Source organism: Halichoerus grypus, chromosome 7 (assembly GCF_964656455.1).
Source record: "Halichoerus grypus chromosome 7, mHalGry1.hap1.1, whole genome shotgun sequence".
Lineage (NCBI taxonomy): Eukaryota > Metazoa > Chordata > Mammalia > Carnivora > Phocidae > Halichoerus > Halichoerus grypus.
The window spans coordinates 31,937,277-31,955,627 of NC_135718.1; the positions used below are offsets into that span (position 1 = coordinate 31,937,277).

Here is an 18,351-nt window from a genome sequence, read left to right on the forward strand (position 1 = left end):
ATGGACAACCCTCTTCTCACCCCCACCCCCAATACGGTGCGCACACATACCTCTCATACTAACCAGGAGGAGATAGCTTTTCTGTGGGACTTAGAGCCTAAAGGTTCACTAGAAGATGGGAAGAGATTGCCCCTCCAGAAGCCTTGGATTTTTCCTGACTAATCAAGGCCTTTTCAGTCCTCAATATGGACTCTAAAAAGTATGAAACACTGTAAAACATTAAAAAAAAAAAATGCCCCCAAGAAAGGTAGGATCAATCTGGGAGTAATACAGGTCCTCTGCATTGTTGAACAGGAAGCCCAAAAAGCCGTGGATCCCATAGAACTCTCCCTGGTGCTAGAATCCACTGGATGTAACTGATCCTTTACTTGCTTGAAACCTTATTCATAGTTGTTTCCTCTTGAACCTTGTCAGCCCTGGTCTGCTGTTATCCATTTGCCTATAGCCAGAATGACCCTTGACTGCCTGGCGCCCAGGTGTGCTGGTATCTTTGCTGATAAAGACTGTGGATCAGGAGCCTATTTCATGCTAACCTGGCCTGCTAGATTCTGATTGGTTTCTGCCATTTGATCACCTGGACTGACATGCTTGCCACTATCTGTGTCTTACCCTGCTCCACCCATGCTTAGCACTCTCCAGGACAGGGTAAGGCCTGCAGGGACAGGAAAGGAAAATGGCTATCAGGCCTAGTCCTGACAGCTATCAAAGGGATACTTGGTACTTGGGTGTAGCTCTGAGCTTTGCAAATAGCCACCAAGATCCCAGGTCCAAACCTTAGGGGAGTAAGTCTCTCCCTCTGCCACCCCTCTTTCTATCAGGTCAATGAGGCCAGAATTACTATGTATACAACTTTTAAGCTTAGACTGAGGTGTATATATTGCTTATAATAATATCACTGAAGACTGATGAACTTATTGAAGAAAGGGAACTCTCCACAGAACTTAGCCCCGACAACAAACCAGCCTGGTAGTCCCTGGGACTCCCCCAGCAGGAAGAGACAACCCATCTGTGGGTCCAGCAAGGGTGGCAGGTCCCAGTTCCATCCCAGAAGATGGACTTACTTTGTGCGAGGAACTGGACTGCAAGCCTGTTGTGAAGAAAAGACCATATCATCTTTCTTGTGTCTCCACAAACCTGAAACATAATCACTTTTTATTTTTATTTTTTTTAAAGATTTTATTTATTTATTTGACAGAGAGAGACACAGCGAGAGAGGGAACACAAACAGGGGGAGTGGAAGAGGGAGAAGCAGGCTTCCCGCGGAGCAGGGAGCCCGATGCGGGGCTCGATCCCAGGACCCTGGGATCATGACCTGAGCCGAAGGCAGACGCTTAACGACTGAGCCACCCAGGCGCCCCATAATCACTTTTTAAAGTGGTCATTTAAGAGAGGGAAGAAAGGACTCTTTACTGCTTCATTAAAAATATTCATTCTAAGATTTGTGTGTGAAGGAGGCAGGGAGGAGAACACACAATGATCTTCTGGTCCATGAGAATAAGATTCTGCTCACTTTACCCTCCATTGTTACAGCATAGAGAAAACAATAGAAGCTACATTAAAGTTAGAGGAGTTAGTGGTCAGGAGTTAGAGGTAGTGGCTCTAGAGAAATCTGGGAAATCTGTCCGTAAATATAAAGGGAGGTGATAATGGTTGATCCGAGTGGAGGAAGTTACTCTGCAATAGTACCAGTGTAGAGTAGTGGCTTGGAATGATTACTATAGTAATTCATTCAAGTATTTATTAATTGCCTGTAATGACACATAGAGAACTCTTTGAGGAGGAAGTACCTAAAGTTTAGTCCCGCTGAGGGCCTGTACTACTCATCTTGACTTGCTTCTTGCAATCAGGGAATCCCTCCAAGAGAAGGTCCATTTGTTGTGAGTGAGACCGTCCATTAGCAAGGCCTCACCTGCCCCTCTGCCTGGGCACTCTTTCTGCTGTATCAGTTACAGTTAGGTCAGGTGTGTGTAATAAACTCCAAAATAATAATGGCTCAAACAGGATAGAAGTCTATTTCTCTCTTTTTTAAAAAGATTTTTATTTTTAAGTAATCTCTACACCGAATGTGGGGCTCGAACCCACAACCCTGAGATCAGGAGTTGCATGCTCTACCCATGGAGCCAGCCAAGCATCCCTCTCTCTCTTTTAAAAGGAACCTGGGGTTCTCTAAGAAGGGAGGCAGTCCAGGGCTTTCAGAATAGCTCTGTGAAATCATGAGGCATCCACACTCCTCCTTTCTTGTTACTCCAAAGTTCTTGATGTTTTCCTTGTAGTCTAAAATTATGTTTGAGCTCCTGCCTCATACCCATGTTCTAGGCAGCAGGATGGATGAAGGGAAGAAGGAAGCACTTCTCTTTTGAATGAAATTCCTAGAAGTCCCACATAACATTTTCACATGTATATCACTAACCAGAACTTAAGTCCCATGGCCATGTCTAGCTGCACAAAAAGTCTGGGAAATGTAGTCTTTTGACTGGCGGCGGTGTGCCCTGCTCAAAGTAGAAAAGTCTCTTCATTTGTGAGAGAAAGGGCTAATGCATAATTCGTAAGCAGCCAGCAGGAGGAGTTGGACCCTTGAGAAGTGGCTGACATTCAGCTTCTACTGTTTTACTTTTGGCTTTATGTAGATAAATCTTTAGCTTTTTAATCAAGACTGTGTATACCTATATATGAGTGTGTGTGTGTATGTGTGGGTATATATACATAGATAATATTTGCTTCCTTAGAAATCCTGTATAGCATTGCAAGAAAAAAGAATCAGGAAAGGATTGCTTAGAGGCAGATATCCAGAAGGATTGAAAATATCTGACTCCAACATTCCTTGTCCTTCAGAAAGCTATCCCGTTTTTTTTAACCATTGTTAACAGACATCTGGAATCATGCTACCATGTCAGAGAGAAAATTTGTAGGTGGGTTAGTCATGATTTTTTACTACTCATACCAATTACTTCGCTGTTTATTGTCTTTGCTAGTCAGGCTCACTCTCTTTTTATAGTGGTGTGGTTTCTTTAAAAGCACACATTTTTTTGATGATAAAAGCAGTGTATTTCTATTGCTTAAATTTGGAAGACATAGACAAGAATAAGGAAGAAAATTGAAATCACTTGTGATTCCATCAAAAATAAAACATTAACATTTTGATTTATTTTCATCTTTTTTCTGTGCATTTAGACACATAGGAAACTTCATGAGCATTTTCCTGTTATTAAAAATTATGAAAAAGTTAATTAATCCTGCCTTTTTTGGATGTTTACTCTGCTTGTATTTTTCCTGTTACAAATAACACTGATGAAAAGCCTTCTGATAAATCTTTTTGTTTCCATCTCTAATTAGTTTCTTAGAATAAATTTCCGAACAAAGAATTACTGGATCAAAAGATGTGAACATTTTTAAGACTTTTGATATATTTTGCCAGCTTGTCTTGAGGAAAGATTGTTGTGTTTAAACTCTTCACAGTGTTTGAGTGTATCTGGGACCTATGTACTGGGTGTAATACTAGAATAAGAACATGCTGGATATACTGGCTTCTGATTTACTGGTTTTAGTCAGTTAAGAATGATAAAACTATTTTTTGGCTAAACTGGTTAATATTGTATGTGTATCTTTTTAATGAGAAATTTATACTAAATATTTCTCTTTTTTCTTGCATTTGACTTTGTTTGGGAGCTACAGATCGTGTCCAGCCTTCAGCCATCAGACATGTTCGTTCTTGGAGCAACATCCCCTTTATCACTGTACCCCTCAATCGTACACATGGCAAGTCTTTTGCCCACCGCAGTGAGCTGAAGCATGCCAAGAGAATCGTGGTGAAACTCGGAAGTGCTGTAGTAACCCGGGGGGATGAGTGTGGCCTTGCCCTGGGGCGCCTCGCATCTATTGTTGAGCAGGTAATTGCCAAGATGGAAGATTCTGGTGAACAAAAATAATACGGAGTTTTTAAGCTGTCAGTTCAGGTTTGTTTGGCTTTTTTTCAACCCTAATTTTATCCCTAACCCACCCTAACCATCAGTTCAGGTTTATCAGCTCGTAAAAATAATTTGAGTACAATAGATGTAACCCAATCTGAAAATTACCTTTCCAGTAAAGGTACAAGTGGACCTAGCATCCCAGGGCAAGCAAAGGGGATGTCAAGGAGTAAAGTTGATTTCATGCAGTTCATCCCTCAGGCTTCTTAGTGATAAGGTGTTACATATGTCAGTGATTCTTAATCCTGGCTACACATTAAAATTGTCTGGAGGGGTGTAGAGATTCCTAGGCTTCACACTCAGTCTCTGGGATGGGGCTCAAGCACCTGGATTTTTAAAGTTCCCCAGGTGACTGGTATGTTGAGTTGAGCACCCAAGGTTGAGTATCCAGATGGATGTTTGTGAATATTGAGCTTTTTTTGTTCCTGTTTTGCTAGGCTTTTCCTTTTTTAATTAGGCCAGTAATATTGAAATAAATATGAGCTATCATTGCAAAGATTTTCCAAGTTCAGATATTTGAAAGGATTCAGCAGACTCCACAGAGAATACCCATATAAGACTTTCATTTAAAGGCAGAGGATACCAGGCAGCAAGAGAGAGAGTGCAAGCAGGCATTGGGGGTCTGAGAGACATGTATGCACAAGCACTCCAATGTTTTTATTTGCACAGGGACCGCAGTCTGTCTCGAGACTGAATTACTAAGAGATCTGTGCAGGGAATCTTACCTTTGGAAGGGCTCAAAGCAGAAGTTTCCAGTGGGGATTTTATGCCCCACTGGATGCGAGCAAGCAAGGCTGACTGTAGACTATCACTAAAGAAACTGACCTTAAGGGGTGACATGGGAGTTTTAGACTTTAAACATCATATTACAGATCCCACTACCTATCTTTGCCAAGAGCAGGTATCAGTAAACTTTTTTTTTTATGAAAGGCCAAATAGTAAATATTTTAGGCTTTGTAGGCCAGATGGTCTCTGTCTCAGCTACTTGTCTCTACCATTGTAGCACAAAAGTAACCATAGACAATATGTAAATGAATGGGCATAGCTGTGTTCAAGTAAAACTTTATTTACAAAACCAGGTGCAGGTGAGATTTGACTCTGCTGATATTTATAAAAGAGAGAGACTTCATTGACATGTAACTGCCTCAGGGAATGACCTACTTTATTTCCCATTCTCCCTGGTGAGACCACCACTACTGCTTTCAAGCTTACTTCCTCCCTGGCCCACCAGCATGTCATACTCATTCCTTTCCTTGTCCCCCACCTGGAATTCACTCTTAGAGCCTCCTCTTCCTCAGAACCCCTTGGTTGCACAACTCCAGGGGCACCATTCACACCGTGTACTTAGCAGCAGTTGCAAATCCTCTCAGTCCTGGAAGCCCAGGCTGAGTCCCAGCTCTCTCCGAGGAGGCCTCAAGAATAACTACACTCTGATTTGACTTTCCCATCTTTGGACCTCTCAGTCACTGTCATTTGGCAAGCTGAAAAAATTGGAGCAGTGTTATAACTGATTAGATCTTTTATGTTAAGGAGTTATTGAAATGTTTTAGGTTTTTGTTTTTTTTTTGTTTTTTTTTTTTTTTTTAAAGATTTTATTTATTTATTTGAGAGAGAGAATGAGATAGAGAGAGCATGAGAGGGGGGAGGGTCAGAGGGAGAAGCAGACTCCCCGCTGAGCAGGGAGCCCGATGCGGGACTCGATCCCAGGACTCCAGGATCATGACCTGAGCCAAAGGCAGTTGCTTAACCAACTGAGCCACCCAGGCACCCGAAATGTTTTAGGTTTTTGGATGTATGCATATATATTCTGTCTTTTCGCAATTACTGCTGAAATATTTATAGATGAAACAGTATGTCTGGGGACTGGGATTTGTATTAAAATAATGGCAGGGCTACTGTACAGGCAGTACTAGAGACTGGGAAATTGGCATGAGAGATAGTCGTTGAAGCTGGGTGTTGGGTACATGGCGATTTATAATACTATTCTTAGCACTGTGGTTAAGTATGAAATTTTCTTTTTTTTTCCGTGGTACATTTGTTTCTATTTTTTAAAGTAAGTTATTTATTCATTCATTCATTCATTCATTCATTCATTCGTTTTAAGTAATCTCTATACCCAACGTAGGGCTCGAACTCACAACCCGAGATCAGGAGTCGCATGCTCCTCTGAATGAGCCAGCTTCTAGGGCTCAAACATCAGGAGGAACGGACATCTTAGGAATATGGACTCTATTTGCAGCTTGAATCTTTGATTCTTTCAATGTAGATCTGTCCAAAGTAGGGAACAAAGTGACCACAGCTGTATCTGGGCAGACAGAGCAGAACAGGGTCAGCATCTGTCCTTGGTCTAGCTAAAGTGACCCATAGGGATCAGTATAACTCAGAAAGAGCCTCAATCTTCCACATCATGCCTTAGAACCTGAGAAGCCATCTGCTAAGTTTACACTGCAGTTCTTAGCTCCAGACTTCTTTTTCTGGAACTGCTAGACCTTCTGCATTCTAGACTCCCACAGATACCATCAAGTGCTGTGGATGTCAAAGCTGCCTGCACACCAGAATCCCCGTATTCAGAATTCTGATCTCTGTCTATTCTCTATTTATCAGATTTGAGTAGCGTGTAGGAATCTGTATTTTTACCAGACAACCTGGGTGATTCTTCCAGAGCCAGCCTAGTGCTGGTCCATAAACCGGCATTTGGGATCCACTCAGTTATCTACCCTACCTGAATCTCTTGTGAAGAGAGGAAAGAGATGATCCAGTGACTCATGCCTTTTCCCTCCTCAATGTCAGGTGTCAGTGCTCCAGAATCAAGGCCGAGAGATGATCCTGGTGACCAGTGGAGCCGTAGCCTTTGGCAAGCAGCGCTTGCGCCATGAGATCCTTCTGTCTCAGAGCGTCCGGCAGGCCCTGCACTCGGGGCAGAACCAGCTGAAAGAGATGGTGAGTGCTGCTTCCCCAGCCCTTGTAACTGGTCAGCAGGCCTCTTCCCCTCATTCCCAACCACACCATATCTATTTGTGTGTTACAGGCAATTCCAGTCTTAGAAGCACGAGCCTGCGCAGCTGCCGGACAGAGTGGACTGATGGCCTTGTATGAGGCCATGTTTACCCAGTACAGCATCTGTGCTGCCCAGGTGAGAGGCTCGCCATTGCAGAGAGGTGTGGGACCTGTGAAGGTGATTCCCGTGGAGCAGAGGGGTGATGAGCAAGGCTCTAGAGCTAGACTGCCTTAACTTCACCACTTGCTAGCTGGGAAATTTAGAGAAAGTCTTTAGGTCTAACCTTTTTGTGCCTCAGTCTCCTCATCTGAAAAAAGAAGATAATATCAGTGCCTACTTGAGAGGGTTTTCGGAAGAAGTCAGTGAGAAAATATAGGAAAAGCATTTAATGTAGCGTTGTTTCCAGTAATTATTAGCACTTGGAATTGTGCTAGTAACTGTTATGGGTACTACTTTAAGTGTTTATCCTTCTCCTGAAGACAGGGAAGTTAGATATCTTTTTTTTTTTTAAGATTTTATTTATTTATTTGACAGGGAAAGACACAGTGAGAGAGGGAACACAAGCAGGGGGAGTGGGAGAGGGAGAAGCAGGCTTCCCGCGGAGCGGGGAACCCGATGCAGGGCTCGATCCCAGGACCCCAGGATCATGACCTGAGCCGAAGGCAGACGCTTAACAACTGAGCCACCCAGGCACCCCAGGAAAGTTAGATATCTTTATTTCATTGTCTTCTTTGACCTCAGGCAGCTTGCTTCTCTTTGTACCTGGTTGCCTTATATAATAAATTTCTACCAAGCATTGAAAAGAGAGAGGAGTGCTTATCATTGGTTTTCATTCATTCAGCAAATATTTATTGAGCACTTATGGTATACCAAGAAGTATGTTAGTCATTGGAGATGCTGTGATAAACAAATCAACCATGGTTCCAGGCCTTATGAAACGTGTACATTTTTAGTGGTTGCCCCTGAATGTTCTAGAACTTTCTTTCCACATTGTTTTTTACCTAAATTTCCAGAATTTTTTCAATTGTATCTTTGATCATCAATACAACTACACACTAGAAACACGTAAATATCACAAGACAACTAAGTCATTTCACAAAATAGTTGAAAAAAATTGAATTCCCCAAGTTATTGTCTTCCAACTCGTTTGCTGTCCCTGATCCTACCATTTACACAGATGTTATTTTACATATTTGATGTTGTTATATATACATCCTTTCAGATTTTGGTCTTTCATTTCCTACTGCTTTTCTGTTTCTTCATAATTCTCACAGTGTTATCCACAGTGACGTTGTGGTATTGTTCCAAAGTGTCCTTGAGTAGGTGAACTGCAGCAGAAAGGCATGGACTTGTCCACCTGTTGTCTGTAGCTGGGGACCCCACTCTCTTAGATTTTTTTCTTCCTGTTAGCATAAATATAATAGAAATCTCAATTTCTGTCAGCCACTATTATCAGCTCTCCTCTTCTCCACAATCCAGTGGCAATTTCAGCCTTTAATTTTTTTAAAAGTATCTGGAGCCAGATGAGGAAACTTAGGTCTAGTAACTATACTTTTGTTTTGTTTTTTCCTGGGTATGATGTTTTTTGAGGGGTTTTTTTTTTTTTTTTTTGGTTTGGTTTTAATGAAAGTAGCATTGAAAGTCGCTGCACATCAGCCGTGGCTTCCATTAATATTGACGTGAAAGAGCTCTGTCCCCTCCAGTTTGCAACAGGCATCCATCCATGGGTCCATCTCACACGTTTGCCTTCCCTAGGATCTTATCTGCAAGAAATCTTTGATCTTTGCCCTTCGTACCTTTTCCTGTGGTTCCTTTTTGTCTTTAGTAATCCTGTATTAAAGATTATTATCAGGGGCACCTGGGTGCTCAGCGGTTGAGCATCGGACTCTTCATTTCAGCTCAGGTCATGATCTTGGGGTCATGGGATTGAGCCCTGCATCGGGCTCCACACTTAGCAGAGTCTGCTTGGAAGTCTCTCCCTCCCCCCCCCCCCCCCCCGCCGCTTGTGTGCACGCGCATGCTCTCTCTCTCTTTCTCTCTCTCTCCTCTAAAAATAAATTAATAAAATCTTTTTCTTAAATATTTTATTTATTTATTTGACAGAGACACAGCAAAAGAGGGAACACAAGCAGGGGGAGTGGGAGAGGGAGAAGCAGGCTTCCCACTGAGCAGGGAGCCCTATGCGGGGCTCGATCCCAGGACCCTGGGATCATGACCTGAGCCAAAGGCAGATGCTTAACGACTGAGCCACCCAGGTGCCCCAAATTAATAAAATCTAAAAAAAAATAAAGACGGTTATCAGTGGCTTTTAGAAATCTCCACCAAGTTGTTTGTCAGGTTAAAGACTTAAACGAGTAATGCAGCTTATTTTTTCTTCATAAAAATGAAATTGATTTGCATCCTAACAGACTGCCCTTCTCCACGCATATACTTTTCTCTTAGGGCTCTTGTCTTCTACTCCTTCTTTGTTAAACTGTTTGAGCAACAGGTATTTTCACTAGACCTTAATACCTCCTGCTTGCCTATCCTACACACATGTTTATTTTATCATTTGACCTTTCACCCCCCATGGCTAGAATCTATATGCTTGCCTTTGACCTGGTCCTGTTTCCTACAGGACTGACTTTCCTGAAAAAGAGTTCGTGATCTAGCCTTACAAAAAATGTGCCCCATTCCACCTTCCCCAAACCATCAACAGTTTTATTCTCTATCTCAGCAGCTCATATAGGGCCTGACATTTCTGAAGTACTGAATAAATTTTTTCCCAATTTATGAGTAGATTATTTCCTTTAGTTGTGTTATCATGTTGTCTTCCTTACCTCCATTTTGTGTATCATTAAGGCTGCTGTTATCTTCTCAGTTACCATAACCAGACCCTCAGTGCTTAACTATGCCTACTTTCACTGTCTGGGTACCTTCTTTCTTGACCATCTGCCTGCCGCCTTTCCTACTTCAGCCACATTGCAAGAACCTTTTTCCTTAAACATCAGAGAGATTTCATTGAAACATTTATTCATGAGCTTCAGGGCTTATTACCATTAGTTTCTTGCTATCCTCAGTTACCTTCTCCTGCTAACCATTGCCTAATACTCTGATTTAAACAAGGAAGTGGAGCTGTCTGCCCACATCCAGCTCTCCCCTGGACCTTTGAGTAGCTTATGTTCATCGCCTCCCCTGAACTAAGTTATGTCTAGCCCTTCTTTCAGTTTCTGACTGAAGACTCGCCTTCATAAACCTCTCAGACCAATCCCACACGCTCAGACAGTCTTTGCTGACCGGAGCCATGGGGACAGCACAGCCCTCTTCCGTTCTGTCTCCTACACTTCTCTGGGCAGGACAAACTGTTCTTTCGCTCACGCACCTCATGTTTCAGTGCCTACTGTGGCTAGCCCCTGAATCCAATGCTAGGATACAGAGATATTTTAGAAATTAATGGATGGCCATCACTTCCTCCAAAGTGTATCTCTCTAAAGTTCATACATTAATTTTCTTAATTCTGTAAATAGAAGAGATTTAGTAGCTCTTTGAGAATTAAAGTACTTTTACAAGAAGTCTTGAGCATCCTTAAATATTCCAAGTGATGTATTTTTTTCCCGTCTCTAAATGAATTAGATAAGTATCCAGAGATGTGTATTCCATTCCGATCTGTATGGGATCCAGAAACCTAGAGTTTAACTCCTCTCTTCTTAGCATCTTTTGTATGTTGTTGCTGTGATGTTCATAATTTCCCTCCCTTCTGCATTTTCAATCCATTTAATAACTTACAGATTTTGGTGACCAACTTGGATTTCCACGACGAGCAGAAGCGCCGGAACCTTAATGGGACACTTCATGAGCTCCTCCGAATGAACATCGTCCCCATTGTCAACACAAATGATGCTGTCGTGCCCCCAGCTGAGCCCAATAGTGATCTCCAGGGGGTAAATGTGGGTAAAGTATTCCTAAGGGTTGAGCATGCTGGAGACTAATGCTATGCTGCATGTACTAACACCGGAAGTTTGGCATAAACAAGATGGAGAAATTGGGACAGAAGCTGGCCTCACGGAGCAGTGGCTGCATAAGCTCCTCTGAAGTCAGGGGGGTCTCGTTTAACAGGGTGAGGTGCCACAGTGATTTCAGGTGGTGCTGTGAGCATGGCTTGGGCATGGCAGTGGAGCGAAGGGTGCGTGTTTGGAAATGGGGTGGCCAGTAGGCACAGTGTTTTGCAGACAGAAGGGGCCTATAAAAGCTGTCATCCATGCACTCGGTCATTAATTTTGCCTGCCAGAACCTAGCAGAATGCTGTGAACACCTTGAACTGCCTAGTTCACTCACTTTTGACTTTTTACCTGCATTCCAGGTTATTAGTGTTAAAGATAATGATAGTCTGGCTGCGCGTCTGGCTGTGGAAATGAAAACTGACCTCCTGATTGTTCTTTCAGATGTAGAAGGTACAAAGTAATGCCCTTTCCTTTTATCTAACCTTTGCTTTAAATACTAAATGGGTGAGCACATGAATTCCCCTCTTTGAGTCCTTTTGATTTTTTTTTTTACTATGGACCATTATATTCTGATCCATATGGTCTAACAAAGGGATTTTATGGCTCAAAAGAAGGTGAGGGAATCTGGGAGATGCAGTTTGAATGCTAAAATGTTGTAATTTCCAGGCATTTCAGGTTTGTTTTTTTAGAACAGCCTCATACAGATATAATTCAAGTACCATACAGCTCACCTATTTAAGATTTATAATTCAGTTCATTGATTTTTAGTATATTCATACAGTTGCTCAACCCTGACAACAATTTTAGAACATTTTTATCACCCCAGTAGGAAACCCCATACCCATTAGCGATCACTCCTCACTTCCACTCTCCAGCCCCAGGCAACCTCTCGTCTACCTTCAGTCTCTATGGAGTTGCCTGTTCTGGACGTTCTTTCAAAGTGGAATCACACAATATGTGTGCTAAATGAAAGAAACCTCTTTCTTTCATTTAGCATCATGTTTTCAGGGTTCATTGATGGACGTTACAGCATCTGTCAGTACTCCTTTTCTTTTTATTGCCAACTACTACTCCATTGTGCACACGTACCACATTGTGTTTACCCGTTCATCGGGGGATAGACTTATGCTGCTCTAACATTCATGTCTACATTTTTGTGCGAACATGTTTTTGTTTTACCTAGGTGTAGAATTGCTGGATCATTTGGTAATTCTATGTATGTTTAGCCTTTTGAAGAAGTGCCAGACTGGTTTCCAAAGCAGCTGCATCATTTTACATCCCTGTCAGCTCTGTATGAGGGTTCTAGTTTCTCCACATCCTTGCCGACACTTACCTCTTACAATCTGCCTTTTCGCTGATAGCCATTCGAGTGAAGTGCTATTTCATTGTGGTTTTGATCACATTCAGTTTTTAATGTAAATCATGAGACCGATGATATTAAATTGGAGCCACACTGCAGAAGTCCAGGCTATGTGGCCACCATGGTCCTATATGTTAATCTATTCTTCCCTGCTTTTACCTTCCTCAGAGGGGTCCCTCTTGGTTCACTCTTCTCACTCTCTTAAGCTGTTCCCATTTTACATTTTGACCCATAAGGAATATGGTAACTGTGTCTAAAATAGGCCAAACCTAACAGGATCCCAAAAGTCCCCCATTACATTCCCAGGAGATCAGAAAAACCTATTTTGTTCCCAGCCCACACCCAGGGCAGGCTCCTTTGGCAGGACTTGTTTTCCATTTACACACCCGTGGTGTAAGATTAAGAGCAGGGAGCTACCGAGTGGAGGCAGGGGCAGATATAGATTGATTGAGCTGTCTTCTGCCCATGTGGGAAGTCTGATATATCATACGTATGTATCAGTTTCTTTACCTGCAAGAAGTCTTGGTACCATGTTTATCCACTGTAAATTTGAAATCTCAGTACAGGAACAGCTAGGTTGGGATAAGAGTGAGCCACTCTAGAGAAGAAGGCTTTTCAGTTAATCAGCAGATATTTATTAAATTTCTACTATGCACAAATACTGTGTTAGGTGCTTTATAAAGGTCAATTTTTTGAATCCTTATAGCAATCTTGCAAAGTAGGTAGGTTAGCTCTGCTATTCAGATGAAGAAATTAAAAATTAAGTTCATACCAGTTAAATGGTATATCCAAAGTCACACAGTACTTAGCAGAAGCCAATTTTAAAACTAAAACTGTTCAGTTTAAAAATCTATACTCTTCCCTCTCTTCTATGCTGCCTGGCAAGGTAAAGGACATGAGTTTAAAAGATCAATATATAAAGCCCAATTTGAACTAGACTCTAGTAAACATTTTTAATGCAGCCTCAAACACCAAAATTGGTCATCAATGTGATAGCATATATCAGTACTTTTCTTGTTATTGCCAAATAATATTCCACTCTGTAGATATACCGCATTTTAGTTGCCCATTCATCATTTGGTAGACACTTGAGCTATTATAACTAACCCTGCTATGAACATTCATGTACATAAAACAAGCTTGGGCTATTAACCCTGATTAGTTATCCACTGAATGTTGATTTTTAGCACAATTTTAGAATTTTAAATATGCTCTTGATGGGTTTGAGAAGCTGCCATAAGGGAAAAAGAGGAGTAGGCAGAATATCAGAATGCTAGGCGCTCCTCAGTGTCTCTGGAGGTCTGGCTTAGAATTGTACAACCTTGCCCATGCTGTTTTTGTATGAAACCAAAACAGCCTCACAATCCAAATTTGTGATCTCATAGCATAGTGCCTTCTGAGAAGACTCCAGCCCTGAATCCAGGAGCTGTGGAGTGCTGGGCTATGGTGGACAGAGGTTGTGAGAGGTGGTTTTTCTCTCCCTGTAATTGCTGCCATGGTTAGCCCTGCTTCATTCTATACCGGACACCGTTTTCCTCACTCCTCTGATTCCTTTCTCCTAGAGAGGACGTTTATAGCAGGGTTGTGTTAGAGATTTGGAATAATGAAGCAGAGAAGGCTGTATTTTCACACAGGAAAAGCAGTAACTTAAAAACATCACTGCCTAGATGTCCTTGAGCCAGTCCCCAACCCTGGGCAGTTCCTCTCTGTGTCCCACTAAGGCCTTAAAGTGATTCCATTTTCACAGACCCATGACTTTTCTTTCCAAGCCTCCAACTTGCTCTTTTTACAAGTGAAATTGTGAAGATTTTTTTTTTTTTTTTTAAAGATTTATTTATTCATTTGAGAGAGTGAGAATGAGAGAAGAGAGAGAGTGTACACGAGAGGGGGGAGGGTTTTAGAGGGAGAAGCAGGCTCCTCGCCGAGCAGGGAGCCCGATGCGGGACTCGATCCTGGGACTCCAGGATCATGACCTGAGCCGAAGGCAGTCGCTTAACCAACTGAGCCACCCAGGCGCCAAATTGTGAAGATTTTTAATCATGGATTGTATGCATATAACATTTCATGTAACTCATATTTTATGTTATTCTATTCAGTTATAAAAGGGACATATGCTTTGTGGTGATAAATCCAGACTGAATACTGAGAGTCGTGTGCTCTTCTGCTGACTCAGCCTAACCTTCACATTGGCTTACCCATAATATGGAGAGTGTAGTCAGTGGCTGTTTCAGAGGGTGCTGTGAGAGTTAATGAAAACCTGTCTCCCATTTCATCCCACGTGGAGACAATCACATTATAGTATACAGCTGCTGTGTGTTTTCTGCAGTGGCTACTCATCCTTTTCAGTTACTTCCTTAATTCAGCATCATAAGTAGCAGTGGCAGAAGTGAGGACAGCTTCCCAGTAGACAATGGGCAGGGCTGGTAAGTTTTGTGCCAAGGATATGGTCATGCCATGACGCTGGCAAGCATTCATTCATTAAGCCAGGTTATAAAAGTATGTAAGGAGAGCCCTCCTGTTGCTGATTTTCAGCATGGGTAGACTGTACAGATCCCTTCTTCCCTTTTCTGGTTAGAGCTGGTAGAACACAGAATTCATTTCATCAGTCACGTACAGAGTGGTTGGCAGGTGCCCAGGGGGTCTGTATTAGGGGACACTCACTTCCATTACAGCAACATTACTGACTCTTGTCTGCTTTTTAGGTCTTTTTGACAGTCCTCCAGGGTCAGATGATGCAAAGCTCATTGATATATTTTATCCCGGAGATCAGCAGTCTGTGACCTTTGGAACCAAGTCAAGAGTAGGAATGGGTGGCATGGAAGCCAAGGTAAGGGTTTGATGCTCTTACTGCCTATAACAGATGTAAAACCAAACAGTATTTTACCCTTTTTACTTTGTGAGTGTTTGGGGACTAATGGTTACGATACTAAGCACATACGTACTTAAATGTGTACGTCTAAATATGGGTTTAATGCATATTGTTTACCTATGTTTAGTCGTGTCTGTGTATGTATTCTCTTTACTAAGATTACATAGTGCAGTCATGCTGTAAACTTGTGAAGGGCAGGGTCTATATATTTTTAATAATTCATAAACCCTCTAATGTTATCAGCTCAAAAGTTTGTTTTTTTTTTTTTAAGTAATCTCTACACCTGACATGGGGCTTAAACACAACCCTGAGATCAAGAGTCGTACACTCCACTGACTGAGGCAGCCAGGTGCCCCAGCTCAAATATTTATGAAATCTTTGAGAAATTCTTCCCTCTCGTTATTCTAAGAAGTGATACCCTTAAGATACATCATCATATGTGGCAATGGCAGAGACATACAAAAGAGATACGCAAGCAGAGGCTAAAAGAACTCAGGATCAGACTCTGGTCAGACCAAACACCAGACTGGACACTAAGTTGAGGCACAGTAAGTCAAACGTAGAAGTTATGAGTCCCGGTACTAGAGAGTCTTAGAACACTGAGCACAAAGGGCAGATTGGCTCGTTGTCAGGCAGCACACGCTGAAGTTGGGCTGGAAAGAGGGCACGGGCTGGGTGTGTTTTCAGAGCTTCTGAGCTGTTGGAAACAGTTGATTGCTCAATATTACATTGTATTCTCTGTTTTTGCAACTTTAAAGTGTGGATGACTAGACCCTGCAAAGGTCTGAATCTAACCTCTCCTATTAGGTGAAAGCGGCCCTCTGGGCTTTGCAAGGTGGCACTTCTGTGGTTATTGCCAACGGAACCCACCCAAAGGTGTCTGGGCATGTCATCACAGACATCGTGGAGGGAAAGAAAGTTGGCACCTTCTTTTCCGAAGTAAAGCCTGCAGGTAAGTAGTTCTTCATAGAGTCGCATGGTCTGTGGATGATAGGTAGCCACACCATGGCCTAGATGAGACTGAAGACTGAGCTCGTCTCTAGGAATAGAGATCACAAAATCAATGTGTTGATATCCTGAATTCTGGTATTGTTTCAAACACTCTTTGTTTAAAATTGGATTTTGCTTTGCTTCTGTAAAATTTAGCTAACCTGCCCAACTAGGCTTCCTGTTTTCTCTAAAACCACTAATTTAAAGAATATAAGCATCCATTTTCTTAAGAAACATTTGCTAGGCCCATGCTGGATGCCTAGAGATGCAAAGATGCATAAGATATGATATGTACTCTCAATTGTTCACAAAAATAGAATTGCCATATAATTTACATTCAGAAACGCAAACACATTAGAGAATATAAGCCAAAGTGGAATTGAAAGAACTCTACAAGATGTAAATTATGTTGTCCACTTTAGAAATATAGACGTTTCTTATATTTATGCCTGAGTTAATCTAGTATATTCTTTTGCCATTTTATTGGTCCAAGTGATTCTCTGGGAAACAAGCATACCAAGATACTGAGCATTTGTTCTGTGCACATGCTGGGGTAGCTGTCCATGATCTGATGTTTGCAAATATTCTTACAGGTCCTACCGTTGAGCAGCAGGGAGAAATGGCTCGATCAGGAGGAAGAATGTTGGCCACTTTGGAACCTGAGCAGGTAATAACCCTAGCTAATAGTTTTGTTGGTTTTCAAAGTGAGTCGTTCTGTAAGGTTTAGTGCACAGTCACGCCTGTCTCCCCTTTCATTCCTCATGGCCCCACAGAGTTATTCTAGTTACAGGTGTGATTCAGATTTGTTCTGCCTTTGTTCTTTCTCCAAATTTTATTTTCCCTTTTGTCTTTTGTAGCCTGAGGCCTAAGGTTGCTTTTCATCACTATGATGTTTTGATCAAAAACATCATGGAAATGATGAGACCAAGGAGGCTCCCTAATCCTGCCACATCCCGGGCATGGAAATGGAGAAAAACTGCTTGTCCTAACCCATCTGAATCATCTAACTTCCCTATTACATGCAAGCTCAGGAGCCTGCTCTCTAGTCAGGGTCCTGCCCACAGTGAATTGGCAGACACGATGAGTCTGGAAATGCAAGGCAGTCAGGTGGAAGCTGGGGATTGGCTTCTCAAGGCTTGTGTTATTAAGGATGGATTTGAGAGTGTATTTAGGTTCTTCAAGGGAGCACTTTGGCCTGAGAAAGAAGAGAATTTAAAATAACTACAAGTAGAGAAAGGGAAGCAAAGGAAGAGCTTAGCTGGTCTCTTAAACCACTCCCCTCTGCTCCTTCAGTAATCACACTCATTTGCCACACTTCTTAATCTAGGTGGGTAAGGATTGGGGTCTCTTCAAGCATCCAGGACTGGGTTTTCTCTCTTTGGCGGAATTCGTTAAATAAACAATTGTGTAAAAGAAAACTTACCTGGGAAATAAACTATACAGCCAGTGATTTGAGTATGTGGAGATGGATGTATCATGCTGATTCAAAATGCTGGCCCCTTTCTTGGGAACAGATTGTGTCTGTCATTCATCAGGAAGATTAGTAGTGAGAGAGGAAGGGAAAAATGAGGAGAGCCGAGGTGGAGAATGAATGATAGGAGGTAAGGAGATTTCAGTCAATGGTGACCTTGAATTTAGGAGCAAGGCCTGGCTCATTCAGAGGAGTAGGTTTAAAAATATGCTGTGCGTTCTTCTTGGATTAATGTATTTGCTTGTTTGTTTAATGTTTTACCTTTCTTCCTAGAGAGCAGAGATTATCCATCATCTGGCTGATCTGTTGACGGACCAACGTGATGAGATCCTGTTAGCCAACAAAAAAGACTTGGAGGAGGCAGAGGGTAAAGACCAAGTGATTCGGAGTCAATGTTATGGAGGATTTTGTTTTGGTTTTTGTTCTTTGTTTTACTAATAATTCTTATAGTCTGCCGAAAGACAAGATTGTTATAGAAGAAATTATACATCATACATCATTTTTATTAAGAGTTGCTTGCTAGCCTTCATTGGGCTTTTTCAGTTTATACATACCATCTCCAGCTCCTTTCCCAGATACCCTCCAAAGGGCTTTTTCTGTACCCAAGGTCATGAGCCATGTATTCTATGGCAGTTTCAGGACAAAAAAGAAAGACTGAGGACTGCTTCACTTTAGACATTCCACTAATAGCAGCTAACACTTACTGAGGCCTTTCCAT

The 18,351-nt window shown here is 42.0% G+C and overlaps 1 protein-coding gene across 2 annotated transcripts in view; it reads left to right on the forward strand.

The window, feature by feature from the left end:
- The window catches only part of ALDH18A1 (aldehyde dehydrogenase 18 family member A1), a 35,275-nt gene that overhangs the window by 3,538 nt on the left and 13,386 nt on the right, over positions 1-18,351 (forward strand). The window contains exons 2-10 of one of the 2 annotated variants that reach the window (XM_036111646.2): positions 3,673-3,887; positions 6,756-6,905; positions 6,994-7,098; positions 10,731-10,889; positions 11,303-11,393; positions 15,006-15,130; positions 15,980-16,124; positions 16,756-16,829; positions 17,907-18,000. In XM_036111646.2, the coding sequence (XP_035967539.1) occupies positions 3,673-3,887; positions 6,756-6,905; positions 6,994-7,098; positions 10,731-10,889; positions 11,303-11,393; positions 15,006-15,130; positions 15,980-16,124; positions 16,756-16,829; positions 17,907-18,000 (1,158 nt within the window). The remainder of the gene's footprint in view (positions 1-3,672; positions 3,888-6,755; positions 6,906-6,993; positions 7,099-10,730; positions 10,890-11,302; positions 11,394-15,005; positions 15,131-15,979; positions 16,125-16,755; positions 16,830-17,906; positions 18,001-18,351) is intronic. The other variant, XM_036111647.2, reaches the window with a different exon arrangement.